The sequence below is a fragment of the Schistocerca gregaria genome, chromosome 1 (genome assembly GCF_023897955.1).
Source record: "Schistocerca gregaria isolate iqSchGreg1 chromosome 1, iqSchGreg1.2, whole genome shotgun sequence".
Taxonomy (NCBI): Eukaryota; Metazoa; Arthropoda; class Insecta; order Orthoptera; family Acrididae; genus Schistocerca; species Schistocerca gregaria.
This window is the reverse complement of record NC_064920.1, coordinates 1,032,302,750-1,032,319,466: the sequence shown is the minus strand read 5'-3', so window position 1 is coordinate 1,032,319,466 and position 16,717 is coordinate 1,032,302,750. Positions and strand designations below refer to the sequence as shown.

Genomic DNA, 16,717 nt, shown 5'->3' with positions numbered 1-16,717 from the left:
TTTGAGTCTCGCTCCAGCACGCAGTTTTTGCTAGGAAGTTTCATATCAGTGCACACACAAGTGAAGGAACCTCTTTGAGTGACCACCAACAAACTGTGGCCAAGGAACAGCTGGACAACCCAGATGCAGAGTATGCTGCCCAACAGAACTTTCTTCATTTGAATGATTGCTTTACAGCCTGTGCCATGTGGATATTTCCTACCAACACAGCTTTTCTGAATTGTACGGGTGAGACCTCTCCACGCAATATGCTACATTCCTGCAACTTCCTGGCCTCTACTTCCATTAGTCATTGTACTTCCATCACCTTCCGTGTTCCCATTCCAGCACTATACTGTTCCACCAACACACTCACGAATAAAAAGAGCTATGATATTATATGATGTTTAAATATGACACGACACTTATAATGAATGAAGCATGTATCATTAAATGTAATTAAACATGAGAAGGATTAATATTCACTAGTGACGTGTATAAATGACGTACCTGGTGAGAAAATGAAAATATTGATGCATATGAATAAGCAATTATGCACAACACCTTTACCTTGAGTGCGTGGATATGTAGTGTAACAAGGCGTTTTATCTAGTACCTTGGTCCACTATTGATATTTGTACCAACTGAAGATGATTGTGATAGCAGATATTTGTTGAGTAGTGTGTAAGAAAGGAGTAAGTACTGTACACCCCGGCCTGTGTTTGTATAGAGGCATGTATGCCGTAAAAAGGACGACAGTGGTGTGATGCGCAGCGTTCAGTTGCTGCACGAGGCTACATGTATGCTTTGGCACTCAGAGTTGGCTGTGTCCTGGATGCCTCAGAAACAAGAGGGCTGCCAACAATGTCAAAAAATGGGGACCCAAAAATACGAATCACTTTTATGTTAAGTAGAACTTTAATGCATGGCCTAAGGGTCAGACAAGTATCAGTAGGTGTTAATGTTTGATGTTTGGTTAAACTACTTTGTGTTCTAATTATTGGGATCTCTTATTGTGAGACTTGAAGACTTTAAATACATAGAAGTCCAAATGAGAATTTGAAGCTTATATAGTTGCTTGAAGTATTCGTGAGCTAATGTTTCAATATCACTCAGCAAGGATCGAAGTCCAGAAGAAAAGCATGTTCATACACAGGGGTGAAAATGTACCAAGCACATACGGCAGCTAATGTATGCGACCAAGAAAAACCACAACTTTTTCACCGTATGCTATGTAAACAAAGAGGGCTTCACCACAGGTTCATGAGAAGGCAGAATCTAGCAGACAAACAAAAGCTGAACAAAATGAAATTGAGCATAAAGAGAGCAATGACAGAAGCTTTTAATTACTGAAAGTAAAATTTTAGTCAGCCAATCAGACTAAAAACCCTAAGAGATGTTGGTATTACATAAAATCAGGAAGCAGTTTGTGCTTGGATACCACAGGACTCTAACCTTTGTGGTACAGTTTCCCTTCAATGCTGCATGTCTGTCCTCTTGCTATTCCGTTTTTCCTCCCTTAAGGAACATGTCTGGGCTGTTTTTGTAAATGTAGTCTGAATTTTCGGAAATCAGTATCAGAAAACTCTACACTGGTTTTTCCCTTTCTTTTTTTGTTTCTTCATTCATCTTCTCCTATCCTTCATCTGCTTCGACGTTTGAGGTTCCTCTTTTTCTTCTTCCTCCCTGTGCGCTCCTGAAGTTTGGCCCATGCGTCTGACGCGTAGCAGGTGACTGGTAATGCATAATTCCCAGGTAGGGTACCTCCAGGTACAGGACTTGCCCAGGGAGAGGTGACTGCCTGTGCTGCTACCGTCCCAAATTACCAATTGGTTCCTCTGTCAGGTGTTCAGGAGGTGTGAACAATCACCTAAGGCAGGTGCACCTCCTTCTGAAGGGGCGGGCAGTTGGAAGGAGCATGCCGTCAGAGACACTGGAAATCATGGGGATTTTCTCACAATGAGCCAAGCATCTTCACAGTCAACAGCTACTAAACTTATACGGAATGAGTCTCGTGATTCAAAGACCCTTCCAGCTGTATCAAGGTTCCTCAAGGTTTCCTGTACTGAGGTCTGTCAGTCCTTTGCTATAGTAAATCCGTTTATTATTCAGAAATGTGTTGAGGCAATTGCTGGCCCTATGAAATCCTTTTCTCGATTATTCAATGGCACTTTGCTTTTGGAGACTACTTCTGATTCTCAAGCACAAGAACTGTTTGCAGATTCGCTCCTTCATGGCTATCCTGTTCATTTTGAGAGCCATCAAACGCTGAATTCTTCCCATGGTCTTATTTACACTATGCTGCTTGATGGTCTGACCGAGGCAGAAATCCAAATATACCTCTCTGATCAGGACGTCATTGCATGGAGGGATGAAGAAAGTAATTACAACCACACTCGAGATCCTGTCGACACCCAGCCAAATGTGTAACCTGTGGCAGGGATGCTCACAAAGGCGGTTGTCCACCTCCTTCCCCACTGCATCAACTGCAATGGCGACCATGCAGCCTTCTCCTGCAATTGTCCCATGTATCTCGATGAGTGGGCTGTCCAGGAGATGCGGGTGAAGGAGAAAGTGCCTTACCTGGTAACTCACAAGTTGTTGGCTAGTTGTAAACCCTGTGTTCTACCATCTGGCACCTACTGTTCTTACTACCTCTTGCTCCACGAAGAACATCACCATGCAGACATGCAACCTCAAATTTAGCACCGCGGTTGTGAAATTGTCCAGTGTCGTGGTAGCATCCCTGTCACTTCTTCCAACTGTGCAACACAACACCAAACTTCTGCTTCACTGGGTGAAGTCAAGAGCTACACTCCCGGCAGGCTGGAAGGGACAGAAGGAATACTCCCATGAAGACTTGCTACGTCCCTGTAGCCAACCAACGTCTAAGTCTTTCTCTGCCAAACGGAAGAGCTTGAAGAAGTCCAACAAAGGCAATCAGTCTTCTCCTTTGCTGACTTGAAGATCCTCTTCAATGGTGTCACCATGTGGTGCCCTCGCCCAGCCAACCTCTGTGTCACCGGTGTGCATCACCAACCATTTTTCTGCCCTGGACTCCGCAGGCCTACAGGAGGAGAATGCTGATGCCTCTGTAGATCTCGTGTTGCAGGATCCTCCTGCCTCTGTGCCCTGTAGCAGCGAGTCTTCAAAGCCTGGCACTCGGCAGCCGCCGAGGTAACACCCCTTCATTTTTTCCTCGTCGCGACTCTCCTTCAATGGAACATTTGTGACCTTCGATACAATAAAGATGATTTAAGGCTGCTCTTAGAATCGCAGCGCCCACTTGTTCTCTGCCTTCAGGAAATAAAATTGCATCTTCATGATCGCTTTGAGCTCTTGCATTTCTTCCCAGTCCATTCTGACCTCCAGGCTGGCATTCCATCTCATGGGGCCGTCTTGCTGCTTATACAGGATGACGTTCATAGACAGCTCATCTCCCTGACTACCCGCTTGAACAGCCCACCTCCCTGACTACCTGCCTTCAAGCTGTTGCACTTTCTTTTCCTTCCTCACTTGACATTTTCCCTTTGTACTGTTTACCTCCCTCTGTCATTCAGTGTCACCAGGGCAGAATTCCTTTAGCTTATTGGGCAGGTACCTCACCCCTTTCTGCTGCTTGGTGACTTTAATGCACACCATTCCCTTTGGGATTCTCCCAGAACATGTCAGAGAGGTGCCCTCTTGCTGACCTCCTTAATCAACTTAACATCTTCTGTCTTACACAGGAGCACCCACATTCCTTTCAGATTCAACATACGTCTATTCCCATTTGGACCTATCCTTCTGCACTGCCCAGCTTGCCCATCGTCTTGAGCGGTCTGTTCTCTCTGACACATACCGAGCGACCATTTCCTTTGTGTCATCCATTTGCTGACTCCTACCTCACGTACATGCACACCCATATGGCAGCTTACTATGGCCTACTGGAGGCTTTACTCCTCCCTGACAACTTTCGACAAACAATATTTCCCCTTTCGACGAACAATATTTCCCCAGTTCTGATGACTAGGTGGAGATATTACATACGTTATCCTTACTGTTGCAGAACGCTCTATTCCTCGCACTTCCTCTTTACCACATCATGTCTTGGTCTGTTGGTGGACTGAGGCATGCCGTGACGCAATTTGCGTGTGGAGACGAGCTCTCTGCGTTTTTAACCATCATCCTACAATGACAAACTGCATTCATTATAAACAGTTGTGTGCACAGTGTTTTTACATTCTTCAGGACAGCAAAAAAGCTAGCTGGTTTCCATTCACTAGTTCTTTCAACAGTTCCACTCCCTCTTCCGTCGTGTGGGCCAACCTCTGACAGCTCTCTGGGACCAAGACACATTCCCCTATTTATGGCCTGACAGTAGCAGGCAATGTCATTGTGGACCTTATTGCTATCTCTAACACCCTTGAGCTGCCATTTTGCAGCGACTTTGAGCTTCTCCCACTGTCACCTTGCCTTCCTCCATCGGAAACACACAGAGGCGGCTTGGGTGATACCCTTCTCTTCTCAGAATCGTGAGTGCTACAGTGCCCCTTTACTATGAGGGAGCTAGATCACGCTCTCACTTCATCCTGATCCTCCGCCCAGTGCCAGACGCTGTTCACATTCAGATGTTGCAGCACCTTTCTTTTGCAGGCAAGTACTTTTTGCTTAAAATGTACAACCACATCAGGGCAAAGGGCATGTTTCCCATACCTAGGCCAGTTAAGGACAAATACCTTCCTTCTAGCTATTGCCCCATTTCTCTCACCAGCTGTATGTGCAAGGTGATAGAATGTATGATTCATGCACAGCTGGTATGGTGGCTAGAGTCTCGCAATTTACTAAGCACAGTGTGGGTTTCGAGCACACTGTTCTGCAGTTCACCGTCTCGTCACTTTGTCCACCCATGTTGTGAATCGTTTTCTTCAGAAATTCCAGACTGTGGCCATGTTTTTTGATTTGAAGAAAGCCTATGACACCTGCTGGAGGACTGGGATCCTCCGTACTCTGTACACGTGAGACTTCCGTGGCTGCCTGCCCCGTTTCCTTGAGGAATTTTTAAAAGATATAGTTTTTATGGTACGTGTGGGTTCTGTCCTGGGCGTCGCCCTCTTATAATGGTCTGTCTCCTGCCAGGCATCTCTGGCTCCCTTTCCGTTGACAATTTTGTCATCTATTACAGTTCTTCATGAACCTGTCACATTGAGCAGTGTCTTCAGCGATGTCTCGATTGTCTTTGCTCATGGAGCATTGACAATGGCTTTTGTTTTCCCACTGACTTAACCGTTTGTACAAATTTCCAGCAGCGCAATTGGTTTCGTCCACTGTCTGTACATTTTGGGCTTCTGTTTGTTGAAACTACAAAATTCCTGGGCTCACGCTTGATAGGAAACTTTAGATGTCCTTCCACTCATCTTACTTGGCAGACCGCTGTATGCGGTCCCTCAATGTCCTGTTTGTCCTCAGTTGTACTTCCTAGGGAGCAGATCAAACCACCCTCCTGCTTGCAACTTTCCCGGTGGATATAAACCCTTCACCACCTTGGCTTCATGCAGTGGCCTGTGTTCACCTTGGCCTGGCCTTCCTTCACTTCCTAAGAACACTACTCCATGCTCACTCTATCGCCGTCAGTTTCACAGCCTTCACATGGAACTTCACGATAGCACCTTTGTGCACACTGATGGTGCTCGGACTGACCGTGGTGTTGGGCGTGCCTTCATCAGTGGCACCAACATTTTTCAATATCGGCCTCCAAAATACTGCTTGGTATTTACAGCAGAGCGCTTCGCCCTTTATCAGGCCACACAGGACATCCAGCGACACGGGCTTTTCAATTGTGTCATCTGTTCTGACTCTCTCTGTGTCCTTCAAAGCATCTGTGTGCTGCACACGATCCGTCCCTTAGTGCAACAGGTCCAGGAAAGCTGTCACTTCGTCACAATGGAGCCATGGTGTGTTTATGTGGGTTCCTGGTCACACCAGTCTGACAGGAAATGAGGCCATTGATGCTGCTGCCAAGGCTGCAGTCCTTGTACAATAGTCCACTAGTTCTCACATTCCCTCTGATCATCTCTGTATCGCCGTCTGTCAGGAGGTGGTCACTTTGGCATCAGCAGTGGTCGTCCCTTGATGGAAACAAGCTCCGGGTTATTAATTCTCTCCCAGCGGCTTGGACGACCTCCTCTCGCCCCTTTTGCCGTTAGATCATTTTAGATAGGATGCTTAATCAGGCACTGTCTTTTTGGCCATCGCCATTTGTTAAGTGGTGCTCCCCCATCACTTTGTACTCATTGTGCTTAACCTGTAATGGTCCACCATTTCCTTACAGAATACGTCCCTTCTTTTAATAACTTAAATTTTCATTGTGTTTTCTGTCTGAGTTATCGGCCATCTTAGCAAATAATTGGCTGTCGACCACATTTTACATTTTTTCTATCATAGCAATATGGCGAAGATCATTTAATTTTTAGCTATTGACCTCTGTTTCTGTTTGGCGTATTTTATGTACCTTTCTCCACGTCCCTGTTTTTAGCTATCTTCTCTTTCATTGGTTGGGATTAACGTGTAGTCATTTTTAACTCTTCTCTTTGTCTTTTTGTTCAACAGTTCTAATGTAGGCGCGTATGAACCTAGTTATTTTTGCACTCTGAAACAAAACAAAACGAAATCATGTGTTCAGGCATTTAGTGACCATAATGACACCAAAACAGAAAATAACAGAGAAGGCAATGCAGGAAACAGTTTCACTGCAGAAGATTGTAGTAAGCTTCCTCTTTTCAATCACAGTATGAACTGGCAGATATTGAGATAATTGACTGAAAAAAGTAAAATTGCTTTATAGTGGAAAGTCATCAGAATAATTTGAGATACCTGTAAGATTGTACAGAGATTATAGAATGAAAATCTCCACTATAAAAATCAATATGGATCTTGCAAAACTCGACTCCCTCCGTTCCTCTACAAGATCTACAGTGCTGTAGCATTGGCACTCAGATTGATGCCATGTTCCACAACTTCAGGAAGGCATTTGACACTATCCTGCATTGCTGGTTAGTGAAGAAACCAATAGTTTACTGATTATCAGGCCAGCTTTGTGACTGAATTCAAGACTACCTTGCAGGTAGCATGCAATACAGCACTCTTAACAGAACAGAATTGGAGGGTGTAAAGGTAATTTTGGGTTTTGGGGGTACTGCAAAAAGTGCAGAACTTCCAGCTATTAAGGATTGTCCGTGATTGTTGCACATTCATCACCTTGATTATGGAGTTGTGGGAAAGATACTGTTTACATTTCACTAATCATATGCTCCTAAAATGTTTTATAGATTTTAATGATTTCCTTCCCAATACTTAGTGACTTTATCACAATGACTTGCTAAGGTAGGTTATGCTGAGTGCCATTGAAATTTTTTCGTTTTGCCCATCTCCTCTTAAAGGATAAGAATAAAACTGCTTTCAGACCAAATGACAGAGAAGGTTCAAGTTGTAAGCTGTTGTGGTTTTTCTAAACAGGTGACATTGCAAGATATGCAGTTCACCAATTTATCTATACATACATGGTATACATAAAGTCTGGGAACACTTTCAATTATTTATTGCACAAGAACCAAACATTGTACAGATATCATAGATGTGTCATTTTGAAGAGAAACCCTGAATTTTTTTTTAGTGAATACCACCACAGCATAGTTTGGTAATTTGCCAATAGTCAGCGCTAGTCACAAACATGGCGAGTTCAGGTGTGGAGCAATCACCAGATCTCACACCGTGTGATTTTTTTCAGTGGGGACACATTAAAGATCTGGTGAATGTATAACTTCTACCATGTGATGTAGCAGAGCTCCGGGAGAGAATACGGGAGTGACTGGTACATTTGACGATGCCATACTGGGACGGGTATGACAAGAATTAGATTATCATATTGACGTCTGCTGGGTCACTCGTGGTTCACGTATCGAATGTTTGTAATTAAAAAAAAAAATCTTTCAGAGTTTCTCTTCAAAATGCAATATGTATTATATCAGTACAATGTCTAGTTCTTGTGCTATAAATAATTGAAAGTGTTCCCGGACTTTATGTACACTCTGTAAATACATAGCATACTGATGCAATTTAGCAATGTCCTCTTTTTTTTTATAAATTGTGCCAGAAATAAGTTGTTACAGAAAGTGATATTTTCGATAATTTTGTAACTTTATCTGTGTTCGGTGGTTTTATTCATCTTTTTAGAATTTAAAAACACTGTAAGGTAATGTTAGCTGCTATGGGTTTTTTTAGTTGTTTTGTCAAAAATGCAAGTACTTAGACTGATTGATCGGCAACCATTAAGTTTTTGTATAGACAATCCTAGCACAAATGTTGATGTAAAATTGAACAGTGTCAGAAATGTAGCATTTAAAGGCCTAAATCGGGCTTCTAATTTTTAATATTTTGTGGTGGAGAGCCCCAGGACCCACCTCCACATTTGCCACATAACTGACAGCCTCTTCACAAGATTGACATCGATGAAAGTTCTATATAACTGTTTCTGTTTATAATGTGTATAAATGATTTAATAGACTGAAGCTCTTTAAGGCTGTTCACGTTCTATATAACTGTTTCTGTTTATAATGTGTATAAATGATTTAATAGACTGAAGCTTTAAGGCTGTTCACAGATTATGTTATTGTCTATAAGAAGGTATCAGTGCCAGAAAATGGTAATGATTTGCAGAAGGACTTTCAGTATTGATGAATGGTGCGGGGTCTGGCAGTTGACCTTGAATGTAAATAAATGTAACATATTATACATACATAGAAAAAGAAATCCACTACTGTACAATTACACTACTTATGACAAATTTCTGAAAGTGACAGCCATTATAAACTACATAGGAGTATCTATATGGCTGGCTTACAAGGTGCTTGTTTGACCAATTCTTGAGTATTGTTCATCAGTCTGGGATCCTTACCAGGTAGGACTGATACAGAGGAGATAGAGAAGAGCCAGTGAAGAATAGCATGTTTCATCGTGGTTTGTTTAGACTTGAGAGCATTAGAGATGCTCAACAAATTGCAGTGGCAGAAACTACAAGAGAGGTGTTGTGCTTTATGCAGAGGTTCACTACTGAAATTTTGAGAGTGCTTTCCAGGAAAAGTCAGACATTGTATTACTTTCTCCCACATGTTTCGCAAAATGGCCGCAACAAAAAAATTTGAGAGCTTGGAGCTAATACAGAGTATTGTTGACAATTGTTCTTCGCACACATCATTCGCAAATGGAATAGGGAAGGGAGGAACAGTTAGTGCTACCAGAGGTACTTTCTGCCACACACTATCAGATGGCTTGTGGAGTATTGATGTAGATGTAAAAGAGAGTGCAAAATCCTTTTTTCTTGTATGTGCCTAGTGCAGTCTATTTTCCATTAAGTCCACCACACAAAAGTAGAAATGCTTTATGTTGAAGCCAATCTCAAGTGAGGGTACTGCTGCTTGTCAGTGGACTTGGTGTATACAGAAGTGTGTAGTTGATCAAAAAATAGCATGGGATTTGCGGAAATGTCAGTTTTATATTAGAGGTGGCCTTCTTGCAATTCACAAGATTAGGTAGTTCAGGCTTACTGCATGTATCTTCTGTAAATATGAACCAGGTCTAAAGTTGCTTATTTTGGGAAACAGGAAAGTGTCTGTAATTTATTCATAAAGAAGAATCTGTTTTCCAGAATAGCCTCAAGAGGTAAATTTAGAATGTTAATATAGAGACATGTGACATTAGTAGTAAAAAGAGGTTTTTTTTGTGCTGAGGGATGTGTACAGGAGGAGGGGGGGGGGGGGGATGATACAGGTAACCTACATTTTCAAGTGGTCAAGGGGGTAGAAAGTATAGTAATTAAAGCATGGGACTAAGAAACACTTTGCTCATATGAGGCCTGTAAAATATGCAATATCCAGGATTAAGACTTTTGTATCTTCCAAATAAGCTTCAGAGACAGGATAAAAGTTCATACAATTCAAACCATGGATTTGGAATCTCCTTTGTTAGTACATTGTTACTTCACAATTCCTTCCCTTGCTTAAAGCCTTATCTGTGCCATGCTTAACTTTTCGTTCTTTTTCCCCCTAATTCTTAAAATAAATATCCAGTTTGTATTTAGTATTATGTAAGCTCTGCTCTAGTTGTTCCTGCTTTAGATGCTGGTAAGTACAGTATTCTTTCTCAAACATTGTAATATTCATTTATGACTTTAATTGTAACATAATTCTTTGAAAAATTTCTTTTTTCAGTATTTAATTGTACCACAGAAATACTTTCTTCCTTTGCTGTACACATTACTTCATCATCCTACAGTCTGAGTTATCCTAAAGTGTTTTAAAAATTTCCGTTTTTTGCAGGTAAATGTTCATCCAGTCAGGGTTGCTCTGAATCTGCAGAAGGCACCTTTATTAGCTGAGAATCTGGAGAAAGTTCAGAAAATCTTGGAACTCATGAGTGAAAGAGAAATGAAAAGAGGATTTGAAGCAAATGAGGTTATGTCATTCAAATTCCATTACTTGTCATGTGTAGTTGCTGAGATTGGCCGATGTAGAAAAAGGCAATTAGCAGCACAACAGGAGAGAAAGAAAGATGAAACTAAAGATAGTGAGAATACAGAAGAAAAGCGGTCAGATCCTGTGGAACTCTTTGCTCGGAAAATGCTGAAATGTGGGCGTGGCGACAATGGGTCTCCAGAGTTTCAGGAAAGTTTTCTGAGAGAATGTGTTCGTGAATTTCCATATCGTGAATGTACAGTTTTTCGCCAGATGGTTACAAGTTTAGCTCAACAGGACTCCCCTTCTGCTCTGAGCATTATTTCTGCTGCCATCAATGGGCAGAGGGGCTTTTTAGACAGTGGCACCCATTGCTGCTCAACATGTGGTGAAGAAGGAGCAACAAAGAAGTGCTCTAAATGTAAAGCAGTTCAGTATTGTGACAGAGAATGTCAACGTCTCCATTGGTTTATGCATAAGAAAGCATGTACAAGGTTATCTCAAGTTTCCATAAAGGCTAAACCATCAGCTAGTCCTCCAACTTCAGAATTGAGGGGTCTTCAAGTGAAGTAATGGAAGTTGAATAGCTTACTGTAATGGTTTACAAAATCTCTTTTTTTTCTAATTACGGGAACCATTTCATTTTTTCTGTATTTCTATGTATGTAACATGTGATTAACTGTCATTGTACATTGGATAATGTGGCCATTGCAAGTAAAGTATGTTCCTTTCCTTTCCCTCTCTTAAGAGAGAAAAAGAAAAGAAATTTATGTTCACAGTGCAGTTCAGTAACTAATGTGTGATAAATTCCATAGACGACATGGTCAAAACGGTTGCTATGTATCTATAACTATTTGTCCTGATCTTTTTTGTCTGTTGATTAACACACACATAATGAATTATGTGGTATGTGATGTTACCTGATGGTTACCTTGGAATAATTATAAAAAGCTTCTAAAGCTTTTAAATTAATTAGAGACTTGTCTTGATAAGTTGGAGCAATGCAGAAAATTATGTGAAATGTTTCAGCAATAAAGAATTAAAAATAAACTCAATCTCACACATGATAAGCAAGAAGGTAATTGGATGTACCACTCTAAAAATAAAGTAGATTCCTGATCAAAACCAGTAGATTCCTGATCAAAACCAGCATTATTATAAAACACATAAGTTCTTAATAAAACACATTTCCGCTTGAGATTTTTACATGCAATGGAGAAGGTAACATTACTGTAACATGGACCTGGTAAATAATAATTCATTACTAAAACAGATATACATTAGAATTCCAAGTGGAACAGCATTTAATTTCTAACCGGTAGATAATGCTAATTTGCCAGATAATTTTCTGAAAAAGTCTGTGATGTGAGGAAAAAAGTATTCACAAATGCTATCTTAAACAATATGTGATCAAAGTTAATATTTCATTAGTATAGTTGCTATCTACATCCTCTAAAGAAATAAAAATGATATCATAATGAGTAAATAACAAGACTCACAGCTGAGCTGTATTCAATTTCCAGAGGTTCCTACACTACGGACTACAAAAGCCAAAGAAAAATTAGACATTGGACACCAAAGTGTTAGATATGGAGTTAGCCAGAGAACAGAAAAAAATCCAGTTGTAGAATAAGAGGAAGAGAAAGGTCAAAATATGTGAATGAATGCACAGATAAAGGAGCTACAAAAGTGCTGGCTTTGGGCAGTAGCTGTTGTGGAAAATAGTTGGGTACGAGCACCGGAGGTAATGGTGGTGGAAATAATTGACAGAAATGGTCCTTAACAATTAGACAGTAGGTTTAATTGTGAGTGTATACTGTGTGTGATTGTGTTGAACATTTCAAGGTTCTTATTTTTCTGTGACCAGTTTTTCATTCATTAAATTCATGATTAAAATAAATTCTACTGAATATGAACTTATGTTCATTTGTCACGGAATGAAATTCTTGTATATTCAGAGAATAATGAAGCCAATACACAACAGGTAATCAAATTCAGTATGCCACAGTCTTGAGCTTAAATTGTTACAATTTGTCTCTAAATTATTCTTCACTCCAGGAAGGTTAACAGTTACAGGTATCACTTAATCTAGCACATAAACAGAGGGCTTGGCATTTTGATAAATATGTGTAATAACAGGAGTTTTTTGCAGGGCAAAGGACTTGATTCAGTAGTAAAATTGATGATGAAATGTGGCTTTAAATCATTACAGGATTTTCATTCATTTTGCAAACCATTCATGGGTAAACACTATATTCTAAGTGAATTAAATGATGTCAGTTGAATATTAAGGATCACAAACCTGAATACATCCCAGAAATTTGTGGAAGTAATACATAAACTTTACTTTAGAGTGAATAACTTAAAAAGGATTATGTGCGGATATCAGTAAAAGTGATGAATACGAGGTCTGTTCAAAAAGTTCCAGAACTTTGTGCACAAAATTTTTCTATGCTTACCTCTTACTTATTGTGCCTAGTCTCCTTGGAAATACTCCCCTCCACAATGGATACACCACTCCCAATGCTGTTTCCACTTCCTGAAGCAGTCTTGGTAGGCCTCTCGCTGGATCACGCGCCGTATGCGAATTTTCTTGTATCTCACCTTTGTTGCAAATTTTCGTCCTTTCAGTGAGGTTTTCAACTTTTGAAATAAAAAAGGTCTGCAGGGGCCAGATCTGGAAAGTATGAAGCGGGAGGAGGAGGAGGCAGCACAGTGATTTCACTTTTTGTGCAATACTCGTACCAACAGGGATGAACGTGTGGGTGCATTATTGTGGTGCAAGAGCCACAAATTGTTTCATCACATTCAGGCCGTTACCTGCTCAAATTTTCTCGCAGGCATCACAACATGTCCTGATAGTACGGTCAATTATAAGTGTGTTTCCCGACTCATTGTCAAGACTGAAGCTCAGCATCATAGCCATTGGACTTCTGGTCTTGATTCATGAGCCATGGGAAGAACTTGAGGGCAACATGATGCATTTCAAAATGCTGTGTCAGGATTTCATGATATGATCTAACTGAAATATTACAAGGAGTACTGGGGATTCTTGGCTACATGTCAGACATGGTAGGACGATACGTGGATATGTGCCATGAGAAGTTCGATAGAGTCGTTAAATGTTTGTGGACAGGATTGAGAACTCATCATTATTAGAACTGAGTTGTCAGCAAAGATACATAAAAGCAATGGTTAACCCAGAAAAGTAATAACAAGCAGAAATAAAGAGAGAATGTCAGTACATGTGTGTAGAAACATTAGGAAGGTGTACCATGACTTGTACTAGAGAAAATAAACTTGTCAGTTCAGTGAAGGTCAATGTCTCCTTTCAAATCCTTTTCGTGTCTATTAGAACTATCTGAGGGAAGATTTATAATGGCAAGTGTGGTTGATTTTGATAAGGCATGTACTGGCAGGCACACAGTCCCAATTTTAGTCTTCAGGTGCTTGTTACATGGGAGTAAGATGCCCACTCTAAGATGTGCATCATCATCATCATCATCATTAGTCCAATCACGGTGGTTATATCAGCACAGCTGGTTTTAGAGAGAAACTTGGCCATGTTTGGTACTAATAACGGAGTAGGTGTCTTACAAGAGTGAGGCAATCACGACAGTGAGTAAATATATTGAGATGTGATTTCTGCTAAGTCATGGTGTGCAGTGTGGTCAATTTTCTGATGTATACAAGTAATTTTTACTTTTTATAGCTGCTGCCAAATAAAAATACTGATCTTCTTTCCTTTTAAACTGAACTATATACAACTTTAATTTGTTGTTGTGTCATCATCAGTTGCATGTAATATTATGATGTTGATAACTGTCTTGTTAGCTCCATGAACAAGCAACAGAATAAAACCAATTTTGTCATACTGTAAGCATTTTGCCTATTCTTTTTTGTTTTATATTTTACAAGCACCATCAGTGGAAAGGTTTGCGACTGCTGCTCTAGATGAGTGCTCGCTTTGCTGGTTTTATAGCTGACGTTCTTCTGTTTTTTTAAATAGCGCAGTCTGTGAGTTTGAGAAATTGGAAATCTGAAGAATGAAATAAGACAATGAAGTAAAACAAAGTGATGAGAGAAATGCAACCAACATTTTAGCAGTGGTGACACACTATCAACACATCACTTAGAGGCAGCTCGAATATGTGAGTGGGATTAACAAAGACATGTTCTGTGATCACCGAATTAAATTCTATTCATCCTTTCCACATTTCACTCTCTCCATCCAGGTAATGACTTTCAAAATCTGTCACAGTTCTCTGATGATGTCTACCTAAACCAGTCTTTGGAAAGTTGTTGTTGTTGTTGTTGTTGTTGTGGTCTTCAGTCCTGAGACTGGTTTGATGCAGCTCTCCATGCTACCCTATCCTGTGAAAGTTTCTTCATTTCCCAGTACCTACTGCAACCTACATCCTTCTGAATCTGCTTAGTGTATTCATCTCTTGGTCTCCCTCTACAATTTTTACCCTCCACGCTGGCCTCCAGTACCAAATTGGTGATCCCTTGATGCCTCAGAATATGTCCTACCAACTGGTCTCTTCTTCTAGTCAAGTTGTGTCACAAACTCTTCTTCTCCACAGTTCTGTTCAATACATCCTCATTAGTTATGTGATCTATCCATCTAATCTTCTGTAGCACCACATTTCGAAAGCTTCTATTCTCTTCTTGTCCAAACTATTTATCGTCCATGTTTCACTTCCATACATGGCTATACTCCATACAAATACTTTCAAAAACGACTTCCTGACACTTAAATCTATACTCGATGTTAACAAATTTCTCTTCTTCAGAAACGCTTTCTTGGCATTGCCAGTATACATTTTATATTCTCTCTACTTCGACCATCCATCAGTTATTTTGCTCCCCAAATAGCAAAACTCCTTTACTACTTTAAGTGTCTCATTTCCTAATCTAATTCATTCAGCATCACCAGACTTAATCTGACTACATTCCATTAGCCTTGTTTTGCTTTTGTTGATGTTCATTAGATTAGATTAGATTAGTTTTCGTTCCATAGATCCGTGTTGAGGAGATCCTCGTAGATGTGGAACATGTCACCTTTTTTTTTTTTATTTTTTTTTTAATCTGAAATAACAATACTAATAGTATAAATATATACAACACATCATTTGTTTCTATTAAAAAATTTGTGAATGGAGTAGGAGGAGTTGGCCACTAGTAAGTCTTTCAGGCTCCTTTTAAACTGATCCCTATTTGTAACTAAACTTTTTATGTTTGCTGGCAAATTATTGAAGATGAGTGTTCCTGAGTAGTGGACCCCTTTTTGAACTAAAGTAAGTGCTTTTAAGTCCTTGTGCAGATCATTTTTGTTCCTGGTATTGTATGTATGAACTGAGCTGTTTGTTGGAAAAAGAGGTATATTATTTAGGACAAATTTCATTAAGGAGTAAATATACTGAGAGGCAGTAGTTAGTATACCCAGTTCTTTGAAGAGGTTTCTACAGGACATCTGTGAATTTACTCCACAAATAATACGTATTACACACTTTTGGACTCTGAAAACTTTTGTTTGACTTGAAGAGTTACCCCAAAATATTATACCATATGACATTATGGAATGAAAGTAGGCAAGCTTTTTCACTTTTATGTCGCCTATGTCTGCTAACACTAATTGCAAATACAGATTTGTTAAGGCGTTTCTGCAGTTCTGTGGTGTGGTCTTCCCAACTGAATTTATTATCAAGTTGTAATCCCAGGAATTTAAGACTGTCAACCTCATCTGTCTGCTCTTCTTCGTACTTTATGCATATGCTAGGTGGAAAGCTGTTACAGGTTCTGAATTGCATATAGGGAGTCTTTTCGAAGTTCAATGTCAGTGAGTTGGCTTTAAACCATTTATTAATATCCATGAAAATATCATTAGCAGATCTTCCTAGAACTACACTCGACATACTATTTATTGCCATACTCCTGTCAAAACGAACTCTGCTTCTGGCAGTGTAACTGATGAGAGATCATTAATGTACACAAGAAAAAGCAATGGCCCTAAGATGGATCCTTGTGGGACACCACATGTAATTTCTTCCCATTCTGATGATGACTGATGACTTAATTCACTAGTCCCTTGCACTGACACCCTTTGTTTCCTGTTAGCGAGGTATGACTTGAACCATTTTGCAGCACTGCCGGTGACACCATAGAATTCTAATTTATTTAAAAGGATGTTGTGGTTTACACAATCGAATGCCTTTGATAAATCACAGAAAATACCTGCTGCTTGTAAC

The 16,717-nt window shown here is 40.1% G+C and overlaps 1 protein-coding gene across 1 annotated transcript in view; it reads left to right on the top strand.

Moving 5' to 3' along the window:
- The window catches only part of LOC126279189 (ankyrin repeat and MYND domain-containing protein 2-like), a 72,327-nt gene extending 59,941 nt beyond the window's left edge, over positions 1–12,386 (top strand). Inside the window, exon 4 of the mRNA XM_049979655.1 lies at positions 10,332–12,386. Within this exon, the coding sequence (XP_049835612.1) occupies positions 10,332–11,039 (708 nt within the window). The 3' untranslated portion in view covers positions 11,040–12,386. The remainder of the gene's footprint in view (positions 1–10,331) is intronic.
- Positions 12,387–16,717: the final 4,331 nt, after the last annotated feature.